General features: G+C 36.9%; 1 protein-coding gene across 1 annotated transcript in view; it reads right to left on the bottom strand.

Annotated features, from left to right (window-relative positions):
• The window catches only part of LOC133630555 (cadherin-22-like), a 313,236-nt gene that overhangs the window by 44,466 nt on the left and 247,761 nt on the right, over positions 1-21,009 (bottom strand). Inside the window, exons 7-9 of the mRNA XM_062022171.1 lie at positions 19,635-19,888; positions 15,882-16,018; positions 9,704-9,825 (exon numbers count right to left, since the gene is read on the bottom strand). Coding sequence (XP_061878155.1) covers positions 9,704-9,825; positions 15,882-16,018; positions 19,635-19,888 — 513 coding nt within the window. The remainder of the gene's footprint in view (positions 1-9,703; positions 9,826-15,881; positions 16,019-19,634; positions 19,889-21,009) is intronic.

Genomic DNA, 21,009 nt, shown 5'->3' with positions numbered 1-21,009 from the left:
ATGCCTAAGTGCTTGATTGTATACACCTGTGGCCGGGCCAAGTGATTAAGACACCTGATTCTCATCATTTGGATAGGTGGCCAAATACTTTTGGCAATATAGTGTGTATTCATGCTTAGTGAGACTACACATTCACGGCCTCACCTTGCCAAAGTGCAGCTTGTTGATGGGTGGACAGTAAAGGGTCACTTCACAGAAGACGGCAACAATCGGTTCCATTTCTTTCAAAACTGTCCGTAACTTTTGGAGCTGACATTTAAAGTGAAGCAAATTAATTAGTTCACTATTCCTGGCGAAAACATCACGTTTGCGTGCCACTTGTTGTTTTGCGAGAGACGGAAAAGTGACAGTTTCCGTTAATGAGGCGATAAAGCTTAACAACGGCGACATGATCAACTTGATGTATAACGGCGCCAATTAAGGGACGGCACACAATATTCCTAGGGTAGCAGCACACTTCGTTATCAAGATGATTTTAATTAGAATGTGATAATTGATGTGGCGCAGGTGTGAGTTGTGTATTGATAACGTGGCAATTGATCAACATTGCTAATGCTTTTAAATAGACTATAGTGTGGGAAGTGTGTTGCCAACACTCTAGCATCGATGCTGGAACAGTTTAACACAGGGGTTCTTACCTTCCTAGCCTCTGGGACCAACCTTTCCACAACAGGGGCCCACTCAAAATAGTATCGCTCAATTAATAATCTCACTCCTGATTTTAATCAAGTTCAATAATTATATCTAACCTACTTACAGTTTAACATGATAAACCTTGTCAAATTATAGGAAAGCATGTGATAATCATAAAGATTATTATCAAGGCTTAGGTCAGGCTGATTACAAAAATAAATACTAATCAAATATCCTGCAAGAAAAGGAGAGACTCAAAAAACTGCTGAAAAATTACATTTACATGCTAAAATAAATACATTTGAACTAAATGAATAATAAATACTAATAATATATATGTTTCTTAGACTTGGACTTCGACAAACTTTATGGATCCACAAGGGAAATTGTTCCACACAGTAGCTCAGTTACAAAGGATGGAAAAGATAATGCAGGTATTAAGTAGAAAATGTACCATAGTAGCAATATAAAATAGAACATATGTACTATTTACACTACCGTTCAAAAGTTTGGGGTCACCCAAACAATTTTGTGGAATAGCCTTCATTTCTAAGAACAAGAATAGACTGTCGAGTTTCAGATGAAAGTTCTCTTTTTCTGGCCATTTTGAGCGTTTAATTGACCCCACAAATGTGATGCTCCAGAAACTCAATCTGCTCAAAGGAAGGTCAGTTTTGTAGCTTCTGTAACGAGCTAAACTGTTTTCCGATGTGTGAATATGATTGCACAAGGGTTTTCTAATCATCAATTAGCCTTCTGAGCCAATGAGCAAACACATTGTACCATTAGAACACTGGAAAGATAGTTGCTGGAAATGGGCCTCTATACACCTATGTAGATATTGCACCAAAAACCAGACATTTGCAGCTAGAATAGTCATTTACCACATTAGCAATGTATTGAGTGTATTTCTTTAAAGTTAAGACTAGTTTAAAGTTATCTTCAATGAAAATAAGGACATTTCAATGTGACCCCAAACTTTTGAACGGTAGTGCACATATTATATATACAGTATATAATATATACTGATATATTATAGTATTATATTATATTTGTATATAATAAATACAATACATAAAAAATCCCAATTACCCTGTACAATATTACCGTATATGTAACAGCTGCAGCACAAAAAATAAAAAATAAAATACAATTTTTAAATAAACCGTCAATGAAATGTAAATGCAAATGAACATACAGCTTCACCACTTTAGTCATATTTTTTGCGCTTAAGAAATTTCTAACTCCGGACTTCTATTTGTTTGATTTTGTACTTACTGCCACAAGTGGTGGGAACGTGTATTACATATGAGTGCCGACGTGGCCCTTATGGACCACAGCTGAGAAACATATTTATTGGCGGCCCTCTAGGGGGGGCTCGCGACCCAACTATCACAGTTATGTGTGTCTGTAGCTTTAATGCTAATGAGCTGCGTTAGTCTCCTGCACAGTGTGTGTCTCCAAGAGGCGCCATTGTGCACTTTATCCACTTTTTACATTTGCACATTAGCGATACCCTTAGTTTTTGCACGCCCCACTTTTCATACGATAATTTTAAAATGTGTAGTGAAGCCCAGGGTGTTTTTTCACTAAATATGGTCAATGTTTGTTGCTGAAAACCATTTTCTCGGGTGACATATTACTGTTATTTACATATAATTAGCTTTTATTTGCACGGACAAGATTAAGAAATTGTTGCATGATTAAAAAAAAATAAATGCTGACCTTTGCCTTCTTCTGCTGCCTTCCCTACAAACCGAGTGGGCACACTTGTCCTCTCTTTTACCCAACATGCTTTGAAGTACACTATATTGTCAAAAGTATTTGGCCACCTGCCTTGACTCACATATGAACTTGAAGTGCCATCCCATTCTTAACCTATAGGGTTCAATATGATGTCGGTCCACCTTTTGCAGCTATTACAGCTTCAACTCTTCTGGGAAGGCTGTCCACAAGGTTGCGGAGTGTGTTTGTAGGAATTTTTAACCATTCTTCCAAAAGCGCATTAGTGAGGTCACACACTGATGTTGGTCGAGAAGGCCTGGCTCTCAGTCTCCGTTCTAATTCATCCCAAAGGTGGATCAGGTCAGGACTCTGTGCAGGCCAGTCAAGCTCATCCACACCAGACTCTGTCATCCATGTCTTTATGGACGTTGCTTTGTGCACTGGTGCAAAGTCATGTTGGAAGAGGAAGGGGCCCGCTCCAAATTGTTCTCACAAGGTTGGGAGCATGGAATTGTCCACAATGTTTTGGTATCCTGGAGCATTCAAAGTTCCTTTCACTGAAACTAAGGGGCCAAGCCCAACTCCTGAAAAACAACCCCACACCATAATTCTTCCTTTACCAAATTTCACACTCGGCACAATGCAGTCCGAAATGTACCGTTCTCCTGGCAACCTCCAAACCCGTTTCACGACTGGATTTGTTGCACAGGAAATCACTGAGCTCCTGAGAGCGGCCCATTCTTTCACAAATGTTTGTAGAAACAGTCTCCATGCCTAAGTGCTTGATTTTATACACCTGTGGGCGGGCCAAGTGATTAGGACACCCGATTCTGATCATTTGGATGGGTGGCCAAATACTTTTAGCAATATAGTGTGTGACAAGTAAGTTTGATGTTAGCGAAGGGAACGCCACAAGTGTAGTTTTAGTACTGTAAAGCAAACAGTCGAAAGCAAACATCAATCCCAGCGCCGAGTATAAATAAGCATCAAATCAAATAGGTGGTACTTATCGCCATGGCGATATGACAGCTGTCACCACGGGGATGCTGACGGAGGAAGTGTTGAGCCCGCAGGTTTCGCGCCCCTCGCTGCGACGTCGACGCCCTAAACATCACCCAGATGTGACACCCTAGACGCCGCTCGCTGACAGGTCGGCGGCGCCAATCGCACTCGCCGCCCCCGCCGTTCAACAAACGTCCTCTTCCAATCCCCTTTTGAAACGTCTGCTTTGATGTGGAGTGCAAACTCCCCGCCAAGTCTTCGCAGACGATCTCCCGCCGTGACATTTGCCTTTTTTCTAGCTCGCGTTCGCCCGCATCTCGCACGCCTCGACATGTTTGTTTTCACCTCTCACCTCGTTGCCGCGCCGAGGAAGTGATAATTTGGGCTCAAGGTGCGAGGGGCGTCATTAGTCGGTGTTCACGCAGACCTGCAGCGGCTTCAGCGAGAGCGGGGGGGCGGTAAAAAGTTCAGTGGAAGTTCAAGGGAATCGGAGCACAAAGCGCACTAGTGTCCACGCCAAAGTGAACAATAAACCATGTGATGCCGGACGCCACCCGCCGGGACTCGCCCCCGTCACCCCATCGCGGCATCAATTAATAAGATGGCAGACGATAGACGCGCAGACGATCCGTAGCAAGTGGCGACTCCTGGTCTGGGGGGATTCGATGCCACGAGGCGGCCTTAATTAAGCCTGAGCGATGGCAGGTTACGCCGCCGCTGATCCCGCTGTTAATGTGAGCCACACGCTCACCCCCCACACACACACCCCCAACCCCCCGTCCCGGCTGGCAAACGTTATTATTTCATCTTTGGAGAAGCCGGCAGGCGTGACAGCCAGTGGGCGACCGAGGCGAGCGGACACAGCCATTACGGCGGAAACACACACTCTCTCACACACACTCTCTCTCTCACACACACACACACACACGAGGAGAAGTTCAATTAATTAGGAATCAGGAGGCCGGTGGAGTCTAACTGACACAGTGCCGGTCCAGCAGCCAGTACCAGTTGGTCCTCTCGCCGCTAGCTAGTAGCCATTTTATTTAAATGTCAGCTACTCCCACTCCCTCTGCGTCCTGAATGTGTCTCGACCACAACGTTTCATCATGAAATCTCCTTTATTGCAGCGTGCCGCACCGTGCTGCTGGAGAGAAGGACGACATACAACTACTGGGACTACTTCTGTCCCCAACACTTTACTGTGTCCATACCAGGGAATAACCACGAGCAGCCATTACAAAAATAAACCGCCGTCAAACTCCTGACGGTTAGTAGGGCTGTGAGTCTTTGGGCACCGCATGATTCCATTCGATGTTTGGGGGTAACGATTCCATTCAGAATCAATACTTTTTTTTAATACTTTGGGTGCCAGTTCTATGATTAACTAGATTCCTTAATAAAATATGTAACAGCTCTGATGAACGTCTATATTACTTAAAAGAAAACTGGTTTAGTTTAATAAAATTCTACCCAAACATTTATTAAAGTCAAATACAAATAAGGCAACAAGAGAAGTATCCCACACTTCTCTTTTCTAAAGTAAATCTGTACAGCAGATATGATTATCGAAATCAACAATAAGTTATATATATATATATATATATATATATATATATATATATATATATATATATATATATATATATATATATATATATATATATATATATGTATATATATATGTATATATATGTATATATATATATATATATATATATATATATATATATATATATATATATACATATATATATATATATATATATATATGTACTTTTCCGTACTTTTCTAAATAAAGGGGACCACAAAAATTGCATTATTGGCTTTATTTTAACAAAAAATCTTAGGGTACATTAAACATATGTTTCTTATTGCATGTTTGTCCTTAAATAGAATAGTAAACATACAAGACAACTTGTCTTTTAGTAGTAAGTAAACAAACAAAGGCTCCTAATTTAGTCTGCTGACATATGCAGTAACATATTGTGTCAATTTCCATTCTATTATTTGGTAAAAATTATTAAGGACAAGCGGTAGAAAATGAATTATTAATCTACTTGTTAATTTACTGTTAATATCTGCTTACTTTCTTTTTTAACATGTTCTATCTACACTTCTGTTAAAATGTAATAATCACTTGTTCTTCTGTTGTTTGATACTTTACATTAGTTTTGGATGACACGACAAATTTGGGTATCGATCCGATATATATATATATATACCTGTATGTATATATATATATATATATATATATATATATATATATATATATATATATGTATATACACTACCGTTCAAAAGTTTGGGGTCACATTGAAATGTCCTTATTTTTGAAGGAAAAGCACTGTACTTTTCAATGAAGATAACTTTAAACTAGTCTTAACTTTAAAGAAATACACTCTTTACATTGCTAATGTGGTAAATGACTATTCTAGCTGCAAATGTCTGTTTTTTGGTGCAATATCTACATAGGTGTATAGAGGCCCATTTCCAGCAACTATCACTCCAGTGTTCTAATGGTACAATGTGTTTGTTCATTGGCTCAGAAGGCTAATTGATGATTAGAAAACCCTTGTGCAATCATGTTCACACATCTGAAAACAGTTTAGCTCGTTACAGAAGCTACAAAACTGACCTTCCTTTGAGCAGATTGAGTTTCTGGAGCATCACATTTGTGGGGTCAATTAAACGCTCAAAATGGCCAGAAAAAGAGAACTTTCATCTGAAACTCGACAGTCTATTCTTGTTCTTAGAAATGAAGGCTATTCCACAAAATTGTTTGGGTGACCCCAAACTTTTGAACGGTAGTGTATATATATATATATATATATATATATATATATATATATATATATATATATATACACAGAGGCTATTTCATCCCCACAAGCCTGTTTCTCAGGTTTCCCTGCTCTTCAGGGTTTTTTTTTTCCTGACCTAATGTATATTCCGCTCTACCCCGGTATTGAGCACTGTATAACGGATAAACCACAGTAACCTCGACTATATATATGCATATATATATATATATATATATATATATATATATATATATATATTTTTTTTTTAAATACATTTTTTATTTGTTTTAATCAATTAAGAATTGTTACAAGTAAGAATCGCGATTAATTTGATAATCAACATTTTCTGACACCCCTAACGGTTAAAATTACTGTTTCAAATTTCAGTTATAGTAAAATCATGATTAAATACAGCACTTGATTTCATTTCCTGGAAAAGAACCGAACGTGCCAATCACCACCTAGCTTAAAGGCTAAACACAGGACACATCAATCAGAAAATCCTACGACGATACGGTTTATTCGGAAATAAATTTCCTTCCGAACTAAAGAGGTGGTTTAGGCCGATTTTTAATCCGAACCACGTCAATGTATACACCTATTCAGATCCCCTTTATTGCGCATGTTTGCTACGTCACAGGATGTGTTTCCGCCTTTGAGACAGCCGGATGTTTAACGCCTAGTAGCAAACATGGCGGCAGGGAAGCAGAATCGGCTGTTGACACACCTTTCTTGTTAGAAAGGTTAACGCTATCTCTGGATCATTCAACGCCTTGATGGTCGAAAAGTTGTTAAAACAATTCAATGGAAATATATAGATATTTTTTTAAACTTAAACAGACAAATGCGACAGAGTGGAGGGTAATTAATCGTGTGGAGTACAAACAACCTAGATGGTTTGTTTTGATGTATGCGCACATCATGATCGGATCCATTTATTTAGTTTCCGATCAACTAAGGTTAAGATCGGATTGAAGACATGTTGTGCATGCAACATAGCTAATGTTTTCATTAGATAGTCAGACTTGACAATACACAAAGAAGAGTACAGACATAAAGTGGACATGCGGCCACGTGACTTTAAATCATTTACATGCACATGCGTAACGGTCAATTAGCCAACGATTTCATCGAGAAAACACCCCTGCAAATACATTTCATTTGTGTAAGTCACGTATGCTAGCGTTTCTTCCGAAACATTTTGACGACAAATGTAATTCTTGTTTTCAGCAAACAGTGACAAAGTGCAGATTAGTCAAAGTTTATGTACAAATCTAAAAGCTAAAATCAGCTCTCCTGGTAAGTACGCAATCAGTCTGCATGAGTGGCGTAATTACAGCTTGGCTGCGCCTTCGCCTGCTGATGACACCGTCACGGGTTAAGGCGGTCGCCATGGCCCCCGGGGCCCGCTTTGATTGTCAGCCAATGACTTTGCTTCAACACGGTCACAGTCCTTTTTGGCCATAAATCATCTGGCGAAGCGCTGGTGGGGAGAAATACACAAATGACTTATCGAACCGGAGATTGATGGCTGATAGAAAGCCGCTTGCGTTGTTCTAAATTCAAAAATCAGCCGCCGATGATCATCCGCGGACAAGTGGAAGGATGGTAATCATCCTCTTTGTCGATAATGGCGGCTAATAAAGACGCAATGTTTACTCTAATAAATACTTGTCATCCTGAGGCTGACGTCTGGCTAAGACAATTGAATTTCAGCCTTATTGTAACCATGGCAGTAAAAAAATATCATGCAGTGCGCTGGAAAATAAATGTAGAGTATTATGTCTCCTATATACAGATGGGATTGTTTGCTACCAGGCCGCCCACCTCTCAGTGTGCAACAAGAGCTCAAATAACATATTCACCAGAAGAAAGTAATAGCTGCTTGCAATACAATGCGTCATTCTGATCAATTGTTTGTGCTCAGCTGTGCACGCCCCCTTCAATCGTCACCAGTGGACTTATTCAACAGTCGGCACATGGGTCATTTAGCAACAATGAGAACAAACGCTAAAACACAGGAAATGGCCACAGAGTTTTACCTACTGTAGGTGACAATGGACAAAATCATGGCATTCACTATATTGCCAAAAGTATTTGGCCACCAGCCTTGACTCACATATGAACGTGAAGTGCCATCCTATTCTTAACCCATAGGATTCAATATGATGTCGGTCCACCTTTTGCAGCTATTATAGCTTCAACTCTTCCGGGAAGGCTGTCCACAAGATTGCGGAGTGTGTTAATAGGAATTTTCCACCATTTTTCCAGAAGCGCATTGGTGAGGTCACACACTGATGTTGGTCGAGAAGGCCTGGCTCTCAGTCTCCGTTCAGGTCAGGACTCTGTGCAGGCCAGTCAAGTTCATCCACACCAGACTCTGTCATCCATGTCTTTATGGACCTTGCTTTGTGCACTGGTGCACAGTCATGTTGGAAGAGGAAGGGGCCCGCTCCAAACTGTTTCCACAAGGTTGGGAGCATGGAATTGTCCAAAATGTTTTGGTATCCTGGAGCATTCAAAGTTCCTTTCACTGGAACAAAAGGGCCAAACCCAACTCCTGAAAAACAACCCCACACCATAATTCCTCCTCCACCAAATTTCACATTCGGCACAATGCAGTCCGAAATGTAGCGTTCTCCTGGCAACCTCCAAACCCAGACTCGTCCATCAGATTGCCAGATGGAAAAGCATGATTCATCACTCTAGAGCAGTGGTCCCCAACCACTGGGCCGCGAAAAAAATAAATACATTAAATTAAAAAAAAAAAAAAAAAAAAAAATTATTAAATCAACATAAAAAACATAAGATACACTTACAATTAGTGCACCAACCCAAAAAGCCTCCCTCCCCCATTTACACTCATTCACACTCATTCGCACAAAAGGGTTGTTTATTTCTGTTATTAATATTTCTGGTTCCTACATTATATATCAATATAGATCAATACAGTCTGCAGGGATACAGTCCGTAAGCGCACATGAATGTATTTCTTTATGACAAAAAAACAAAAAACATATTCCCCCTCCCCCTGGTCTGTGGGACAAATTTTCAAGCGTTGACCGGTCCGCAGCTACAAAAAGGTTGAGGACCACTGCTCTAGAGAATGCGACTCCACTGCTCTAGAGTCCAGTGGCGACGTGCTTTACACCACTGCATCCCACGCTTTGCATTGGACTTGGTGATGTATGGCTTAGATGCAGCTGCTCGGCCATGGAAACCGATTCCATGAAGCTCTCTGCGTACTGTACGTGGGCTAATTGGAACGTCACATGAGGTTTGGAGCTCTGTAGCAACTGACTGTGCAGAAAGTCGGCGACCTCTTTGCACTATGCGCTTCCGCATCCGCTAGCCAAGTGATTAGGACACCGGATTCTGATCAGTTGGATGGGTGGCCAAATACTTTTGGCAATATAGTTTATATCCAATCAATTAATGTGATGTCCCACTCCCAGGGTCGTTAATTGTTTTGTCTTTGAGTATCATTGCTAATAAACTGTCACGGTATTAAATGGATGCGAGGACGGAGTTGAGAGTCTTACCGTTCCAGGCGCTGAGTTTTCACAGAGCAGGGTCTCGTAGTCGATGGCGAAGACGGGGGCGTTGTCATTCACGTCCAACACGGTTACGATAGCCAAGCCTTTCCCGATTTGGTTTGGATCCTCTGCAAGGGAGACAGAGAGAGGTCCTATTAGAGCGAGCTTTCTACGACCGGTTTCAGGCCCATCGCTGCTTCTGCCCCCTAAACGGCTCTGGCCGACGTACGAGACGATGATTCAGCTTGGCGCCGCCGTCGCTGGTCGGAGATGACGCGCTGACATTCATGATGTTGTGACGGCGACAGAAAGGACGTGCGGTGCCCGGGGGGTAGGGGAGGGTAGAGAACGTGACCGACTGCAACCGCAGCCTCTTTAGTCACGTTGGACGTGACTGGTGTGTGCTGCAGTGTGGAGGAAACACCAAGTGGGTGCCAGCCGCCGAGCCGGACAAACATTTGTTGTGTCCAAGTGGCACCGAGTCGCACATTAGGGAGCGCTGAGAGACATGTCACGGCTATTATTGATGTGCTGCTGCTATATCAGGCATGCACACGCGCTCGGGAATGAGCGAGAAAATAAAAACCTTTAAATCAAAAGAGTGCGGGGGGAGAAAAAAAGACACGCTGACAGCTGACTTGTCTTCTGGTGACAATTGTGTTTGAAAAGCAGGCAAAAAAAAGACAAACTCGTGTCCTTGGGGCCAGTGTGATGTGGCTTTGAAATGAAATGTAAAACCAAAACAGGCGCTGAACATGAGCACACTAACCCTGAGTCATGGCTTAGTGGTCGAAGTGATGACCCTCCATATGCATCCATGATGACAGGATGCATCTTTATGTTTATACTTTACTTCAAAAGGGTCGATGTCTTCATTTTTGTTAGGTTTAAAAAAATAAAATACAAATAAAGCCTTGACATGATGGACCAAAGCCAAAGCCATGGCAGCAAACCTCCGTGTGTACAAGGAGGGGCCTGCTCCTTTGTAACCTACGGTATTGTTTATTTGCACCAGCTGGGGGTGCACTAAATATGGCAGTGTGTTTTTCATTGGCCTGCAGCATTTTCTACAAAAATGTAATCAAATGCATCCCACACTAAAACATGATGAAGAAAAGCTAAGGCCATACTGGCAAAGATAATACAGTTTTTATTTATACTTTTGAGATGTAGACTATTTTCTAGTCTTTAAAATATATAACTTTTTTTCTTGAAAAAGTAATCTTTGACTGCTGAAAAACAAAATGACTATTTTATTTAATGTTTTTTATCTGTCTTTTTTTTTTTTTTAAACCATTTCTTCAAATGTAATCAACATTATGATGTGATATTAGGGTCACACTAAATAGTAAACAAATAAACATACAATACATATATACATATGCAAACAAAGATATATATATATATATATATATATATATATATATATATATATATATATATATATATATATATATATATATATATATATATATATATATATATATATATATATATACATACATACAGCATATATACACATAAATACATACAGGATATATACACATTCATACATACATACAGGATATATACACATACATACATACACAAGGCCTCAAATTTTTACTTTTTAAGGTCAAGGCAAGTGTTGCTTTAATGTATAAATATAACAGCAGTTTACTCCAAAGGGGAAATCTCCGGAGCAAAGCCTATGTAGTTCATCCGCCATGATTGTCAAGCCAAACGATGCTAGTGTGCATGCGCCTGACTTTGTGTTGCCTAGAATGCATTAATACATGACGGGTTTTCGGTAATTTGAAAATAAGACGGTATTACCAATCGTCTGGAATTTTATCACAAATTATCATTATACCGTTTACCGTTACATCCCTTGTCCAGTAACAAGTAAAATGTCAAGGGCGGTTGCGGCACTTGCCCCGGTTGCCGTGGTTAGGTTAAAGCCCTGCATATATATATATATATATATATATATATATATATATATATATATATATATATATATATATATATATATATATTTATTAGAGGTGTGGGAAAAAATCGATTCGAATTCTAATCGCGATTCTCACGTTGTGCGATTCAGAATCGATTCTCATTTTTAAAAAATATATATATATTTTTTTATTTAAAATTGTTTTATTTTATTTTATTTTTTTATTAATCGATCCAACAAAACAATACACAGCAATACCATAACAATGCAATCCAATTCCAAAACTAAACCCGACCCAGCAACACTCAGAACTGCAATAAACAGAGCAATTGAGATGAGACACAAACACGACACAGAACAAACCAAAAGTAGTGAAACAAAAATGAATATTATCAACAACAGTATCAATATTTGTTACAATTTCAACATAGCAGTGATTAATAATCCCTCATTGACATTATCATTTGACATTTATAAAAATAAAAATAAATGAACAATAGTGTCGCAGTGGCTTACACTTGCATCACATCTCATAAGCTTGACAACACACTGTGTCCAATATTTTCACAAAGATAAAATAAGTCATATTTTTGGTTCATTTAATAGTTAAAACAAATTTACATTATTGCAATCAGTTGATAAAACATTGTCCTTTACAATTATAAAAGCTTTTTACAAAAATCTACTACTCTGCTTGCATGTCAGCAGACTGGGGTAGATCCTGCTGAAATCCTATGTATTGAATGAATAGAGAATTGTTTTGAATCGGGAAAAAATCGTTTTTGAATCGAGAATCGTGTTGAATTGAAAAAAAAAATCGATTTTGAATCGAATCGGGACCCCAAGAATCGATATTAAATCGAATCGTGGGACACCCAAAGATTCACAGCCCTAATATACATACTGTGTATGTATATATATATATATATATATATATATATATATATATATATATATATATATATATATATATATATATATATATATATATGTATATATATATATATATATATATATATATATGTATGTATGTATATATACATATATACATACATACATTCATATGGGGCTGTTAATGCATGTGATTACAAAAAAAATATGATTGCGTTACCATAAATGAATGGCGATTGACTGGCGCCGGAATGTAGCACGCATTATTGCCAGACAGTGATCACGTCACAGTGTGATGTGTGTGATGGTTGGTTTGAGCAACGTGCTCTGCCCATTTTCCCTTCAAAATAAAGCTCCATGGAACTTTAGATAAAACTAAGGTAATTAGTTAGTATTACAGCGATGCACTTTCGAATCATCGGCACACATAAAGTTTAAAATAGCATCTTAACATGATGAGGTGATGGTGATGCTAGCGTGAATGCTTCTTAAATAGGGTTGCCAAACGTCCCTTAAAATACGGAATCGTCCCATATTTAGAAACAAAAGTACGCATTCAAAAAATATATATATATATATATATATATATATATATGTATGTATATATATATATATATATATATATATATATATATACATATATATATATATATATATATATATATATATATATATATATATATATATATATATATACACAAACATAAACATACACACACGTGTATATATATATATGTACGTATATATATATATATATATATATATATATATATATATATATATATATATATATATATATATATATATATATATATATATATGTGTGTTTGTATACATATATATAAGTATATATACATATATAAGTATATATACATATATATATATACTTATATATATGTATACACTATATATGTATATATATGTATATATATATATATATATATATATATATATATATATATATATATATATATATATATATATATATATATATATATGTATACATATATAAGTATATATACATATATATGTATATGTATACATATACACACATACATATAGACACACATATACATACAGTATGTACATACATATACATATATATGTATACATACTCATATATACATGTATACATACATATACGTATACATACACATATAGAGTATACATACATTATACATACAGTACATATACATATGTGCATATACATACACATATACAGTATACATACATATACTTATATACAAATATACATACATATACATATGTGCATATACATATACATACATATACAAATAGACACACATATACATACAGTATATACATACATATACATATATACGTATACATACATGTATACATACATATACATATATATATATATATATATATATATATATATATATATATATATATATATATATATATATATATATATATACACATAAACATACAGATATACAGTATATATACGTATACATACTGTACATATACATATGTGCATATATGTAAACATAGATATGCATATATGTATGTATGTATGTATATATATTCTGTATATATATATATACCTATATATACATATACATACATATACCTATACATATATATATATATATATATACCTATATATGTATATATATATATATATATATATATATATATATATATATATATATATATATATATATATATATATATATATATGTATATATATGTATATATATATATATATATATATATATATATATATATATATATATATATATATATATATATACGTATACATACATATACCTATATATATATATATATATACGTATACATACATATACCTATATATATATATATATACGTATACATACATATACCTATATATATATATATATATATATATATATATATATATATATATATATATATATATATATATATATATATATATATATATATATATATATATACGTATACATACTCATATATACATGTATACATACATATACGTATACATACACATATAGAGTATACATACATATACATACATTATACATACAGTACATATACATATGTGCATATACATACACATATACAGTATACATACATATACTTATATACAAATATACATACATATACATATGTGCATATACATATACATACATATACAAATAGACACACATATACATACAGTATATACATACATATACATATATACGTGTACATACACATATATACATGTATACATACATATACATATATATATATATATATATATATATATATATATATATATATATATATATATATATATATATATATATACACACATAAACATACACATATACAGTATATATACGTATACATACTGTACATATACATATGTGCATATATGTAAACATAGATATGCATATATGTATGTATGTATGTATATATATACTGTATATATATATACCTATATATACATATACATACATATACCTATATATATATATATATATACCTATGTATATATATATGTATATATGTATATATATATATATATATATATATATATATATATATATATATATATATATATATATATATATATATATATATATATATATATATATATATATACGTATACATACATATACCTATATATATATATATATACGTATACATACATATACCTATATATATATATACGTATATATACATATATATATATATATATATATATATATATATATATATATATATATATATATATATATATATATATATATATATATATATATATATATATATATACGTATACATACATATACCTATATATATACGTATACATACATATACCTATCTATATATAGTAAATTCACCAAAACCTCACCATCGACTTTTGGGTCTTTTCAGCTGATTAGAGAGCTAACCTCCGCAGCTAGTGGGTCCATGACGATGACGCCTGTTTTGATTGATCAGATGTTTTACGGCTTTTTAAAGACACTGCTTGGAAACAACTATGGCATGTAAATAAACATTTCCAAAATCTTTTGTGTAAAAAAAACTCATTCCGTAACATATTTATCTGCAGCTTATAGTCTGGTGCTGCTGGAAAAAAATTAATTGTTCTAAAATTTAGTGGGTGCATCTTACATGCACTCCCTGCATACATTTCATACACATGCACTGATGCATGAATTCCAATGGGATGGAAAAGTGTCTCCAGACTCTATTTAGCATGATGACTAGTTAGTCCTGCTAGTGGGACTCCAAAGAGACGCCGTTGAATAAATGCGGTAGAGCCTTTGACCCACGCCAACGTCTCCACAGAAGTGAAACAAATGTCGTGGTGTTTGCTTTGGTTGTTCTGTTTCAACTCACGGCTCTCGATGGCCAGGATGGTGAGGTTGTGCACCAAGTTGGCCTCCCGGTCCAGAAGCTTGGCCGTGCTGATGATGCCGCTGAGGGCGTCCACGTTGAAGAAGCGTTCCATGTCCGTGTTGCGGTCGATGGAGTACCTGCACGCAAACACGCCCTCCATTTGAGTGGAATTGATTCGACAGTTTCTCTTCAGCACAACAATTTTAAACGTTATCAAATGCATGCAGGACACAAAGAAAATCAATGCAGGTTGCTAATAACCGAGGCCAGCACGCGCCATGTTTTGTATGAGAAAAATTACAACTTCAATTAGTCTGCATCCAAAGGGTATTATTGCAAAGTAATTTGACTCTGGTGGCTCCATTAGTTCCACAATAATTCTAATTCCAACTGATGTGGGGGGAAATCACATTGCAGTCGCCCAACAGTTGCATTCACACGTTCAATGGTGCAGTAATTTGATTTTCTGATTAGGCTTCCTCACAATACGGCCAGAGAAAAGGCGACAATGTTCACTCGATTAATGCAAAGCGGCGCCAGGCGACCCTCCGCGTGCGACACGGTGACAACGTGAGGTCCTGTTTTTGAACCGTAAAGGCCAAATGTGCCAATGTTTGAGCATTGACCCCTCTGGAGGAATGCCCTTCTCTTGCTCAAGATGGCATTTCACTTTCTGCAGATGCTGCGCTGCCCCCTCCGTACCCCCAACACACACACACACACACACACACACACACACACACACACACACACACACACACACACACACACGCCATCTGGCACTGTGTGTGACAGCCACACGGGACCTTTTCAGGGCATTAAGACTGTCGCCTCTGTTTGCTTAAGACCAACGGCAGCCTACTTTCAAGCGCCCTTTTTAGTGTGTGTAATCATCACGTTTTATGGCATTCCTTTTGCAGTTCAAAGACTCTATGAATGTAATGGACATACCATACCATACACTTCTTATAGTGCGCAACATTGAAAAAAAAACCCACAAACACCCATTGCCATTATATTTCATAAAGTACACTACAAAAAGTTGAGTGCTGCACTACAGGCAGAGCGAAACTATTTTCTGACCGAATTCACTCCTCAGTAAAATCTAAAATACATGAAAGACATTTTGAACTTTAATTGCCTTTTTTTTAACGAGTATTTCAAATAATTCAAAGCAGTAATTGATGGTTTTATTCATGAGACAGAAGGCTCTGATTCCCATTTTTTTTGGAATAGAAAGTATTTTGCACTAATAATTAAAAATACTTTTATTGTGCCATCTTTCATGTTAATACTTAAGCTGTTGTTAATTGTCACAAAATGTTGACTTTATCCAAAACGTGAAGCTATGTATTTTTTCTCGTACCTTATTTTCCTCACATCATATCCCACTTTTAGTGTGATTCAGGTTTCTTTGGAAATCTTCGCCAAAACTTTGCCCCAGTTTTGCACAGCCAAACACTGCGCGTGACAAACTACTCCGTTTGTCGTTAGCGTACTGTATCATTTCGTGGAATCGAATACCTAAACAAAACATCTCAGGTTTTGGTCAGTCTCTTTACTTTTTTAAAATTAACTTTGACTAGTGGGTCCAAAAAAGTTGTGAGTGCCAGCACTTTGATAAAGAAAGCGAGAAATAGCATTGAATTATCTGCTCTCCTCCTGCTTAGTGGAAAGGGAAAAAAAAATTCATCAAACAATGCGGAAATTATGTGGTTGCAGTGCAGATACACAAAGCTTACGAACAATAAGGTAAAAAAAACACATAAAAACAAGAGGGAAACATCCAAAGACAGGAGCACAGAGCTGCCACTTCAGCGGCGCCATTTCTACATGCAGCTACACAAGTAACAAAACAACACAATATGTACAGTCGTGGTCAAAAGTTTACATACATTTGTGAAGGACATAATATCATGGCTGTCTTGAGTTTCTAATAATTTCTACAACTCTTATTTTTTGTGATAGAGTGATTGGAGCACATACTTGTTGGTCACAAAAAAACATTCATGAAGTTTGGTTCTTTTATGAATTTATTATGGGTCTACTGAAAATGTGACCAAATCTGCTGGGTCAAAAGTATACATACAGCAATGTTAATATTTGGTTACATGTCCCTTGGCAAGTTTCAATGCAATAAGGCGCTTTTGGTAGCCATCCACAAGCTTCTGGTGGAATTTTTGACCACTCCTCTTGACAAAATTGGTGCAATTCGGCTACATTTGTTGGCTTTCTCACATGGACTTGTTTCTTCAGCATTGTCAGGACTTTGGAAGGCCATTCTAAAACCTTAATTCTAGCCTCTTTTAGCCATTCCTTTACTACTTTTGACGTGTGTTTGGGGTCATTGTCCTGTTGGAACACCCAACTGCGCCCAAGACCCAACCTCCGGGCTGAGGATTTTAGGTTGTCCTGAAGAATTTGGAGGTAATCCTCCTTTTTCATTGTCTCATTTACTCTCTGTAAAGCACCAGTTCCATTGGCAGCAAAACAGGTCCAGAGCATAATACTACCACCACCATGCTTGACGGTAGGTATGGTGTTCCTGGGACTAAAGGCCTCACCTTTTCTCCTCCAAACATATTGCTGGGTGTTGTGGCCAAACAGCTAAATTTTTGTTTCATCTGACCACAGAACTTTCCTCCAGAAAGTCTTATCTTTGAAAACTCAAGACAGCCATGACATTCTTTACAAGTGAATGTAAACTTTTGACCACGACTGTATATTCCTCGTTGTTTTCTGCATGTAAAAATATAATTGTTCTTTATACAATGTGTTTTTTTAAATTATTTTTAGGATTTCTTATGACAGAAATCATACAATTCAGTTTTTGTTGGACATTTTGTGGTGGATTACTAAGAAAACATCACTTAATTATTGTAATATTTATTGCTGATCATTATAATTAATTTATATATATATATATATATATATATATATATATATATATATATATATATATATATATATATATATATATATATATATATATATATATATATATATATATATATATAAACACACACTACCGTTCAAAAGTTTGGGGCCACCCAAACAATTTTGTGGAATAGCCTTCATTTCTAAGAACAAGAATAGACTATCGAGTTTCAGATGAAAGTTTTCTTTTTCTGGCCATTTTGAGCGTTTAATTGACCCCACAAATGTGATGCTCCAGAAACTCAATCTACTCAAAGGAAGGTCAGTTTTGTAGCTTCTGTAACGAGCTAAACTGTTTTCAGATGTGTCAACATGATTGCACAAGAGTTTTTTAATCATCAATTAGCCTTCTGAGCCAATGAGCAAACACATTGTACCATTAGAACACTGGAGTGATAGTTGCTGGAAATGGGCCTCTATACACCTATGTAGATATTGCACCAAAAACCAGACATTTGCAGCTAGAAAAGTCATTTACCACATTAGCAATGTATAGAGTGTATTTCTTTAAAGTTAAGACTAGTTTGAAGTTAATGCCTTTTATTGTCACTGTGCTTGTACAATGATATTAAAAGCAGCTCCTCTGGTGCAGACATGCAGTAGAAAACAGAATACTAAAATAATAAAAATAGTGCAATTAGATGAAAAAAAGGAACACTAGCTGCTTTGTTTTGACTATAATAATATTATTGTAATTGATAATTGCATTGTCAATCGTTTACGCTCTCCTGTCGCTTCATAATTATAATTCTGTAGTTTGGGTTCAAATTTGCGTTCATCTCAAACATCCTCCGAATAGATGTTGGCGTCTCGTACCTGATGCCGTTGTTGGAAGTGTCCGGGTCGTGCGCCGACACCCGCCCAATGGACGTGCCCACCCGTGCGTCCTCGGAGACCGACATCTTGGAGAGCGGCGTCGAAAAGACCGGGGGCTCGTCCACGTCCTCCACGGTCACTTTGAGCGCCGTGGTGTCGCTGAACGGGCCCAAGCTCAGGAAGTTGGAGTCGATGTTCCGGTTGGTGGCCTCCACCCGCAGAGAGAAACTGCTCTTTGTTTCGAAGTCGAGAGGCTGTGAGAACCAAACATGTGTACATGTGACAAATGGAGGATTAGCACTAAAGAGGCGTTACACAAAGTTAGCACAAAGACTTGAATGATTCTCCTTCTAGTCCGCAGCGAGAGCAATATTATCGACATGAAGACAAGCGCACAATGGCGCTGACAATCACTGTGAAATGAGGGCTGTTGAAAGATTTTGTCATCTCGCTTGGCCTTATTGAACCGCTCGTTGCCGTGTTTAATAAAGCGCGGGAGGACATTGATTTGACACTTTCATCGCCTGTGACGCTCGCCCCGTCTTGGAATTGTCTGCGTTTGCAACAACAAATCAGACAAAAGATGAAATTAGCCCAAAGACAGCCCCGACCTGATAGTAGGCTAATGTTATTGTAACGTGCTAATGGATCACACAAAGAAAAGCCGAGTATGAAATAAAAACAGAATACGGAATGGCTTTATTGCTTCAGGAGTGTGACTGACAGGCACAGTGTCACCACCGACAATCCAGTCTAACTCAAATACACTATATTGCCAAAAGTATTTGGCCACCTGCCTTGACTCACATATGAACTTGAAGTGCCGTCCCATTCCTAACCCATAGGGTTCAATATGATGTCGGTCCACCTTTTGCAGCTATTACAGCTATAACTCTTCTGGAAGGGCTGTCCACAAGGTTGCGGTGTGTGTTTATAGGAATTTTCCACCATTTTTCCAAAAGCGCATTGGTGAGGTCGAGAAGGCCTGGCTCTCAGTCTCTGTTCTAATTCATCCCAATGGTTTTCTATCGGGTTCAGGTCAGGACTCTGCGCAGGCCAGTCAAGTTCATCCACACCAGACTCTGTCATCCATGTCTTTATGGACCTTGCTTTGTGCACTGGTGCACAGTTATGTTGAAGGAGGAATGAGCCCGCTCCAAACTGTTCCCACAAGGTTGGGAGCATAGAGCTGTCCAACATGTTTGGTATCCTGGAGCATTCAAAGTTCCTTTCACTGGAACTAAGGGGCCAAGCTTAACTCCTGAAAAATAACCCCACACCATAATTCCTACTCCACCAAATTTCACTCCTGGCACAATGCAGTCCGAAATGCACTCCACTTCTCTAGAGTCCAGTGGCGACGTGCTTTACACCA

This window comes from Entelurus aequoreus, linkage group LG15, assembly GCF_033978785.1.
Source record: "Entelurus aequoreus isolate RoL-2023_Sb linkage group LG15, RoL_Eaeq_v1.1, whole genome shotgun sequence".
Lineage (NCBI taxonomy): Eukaryota > Metazoa > Chordata > Actinopteri > Syngnathiformes > Syngnathidae > Entelurus > Entelurus aequoreus.
This window is presented reverse-complemented; position numbering and strand designations above follow the sequence as displayed.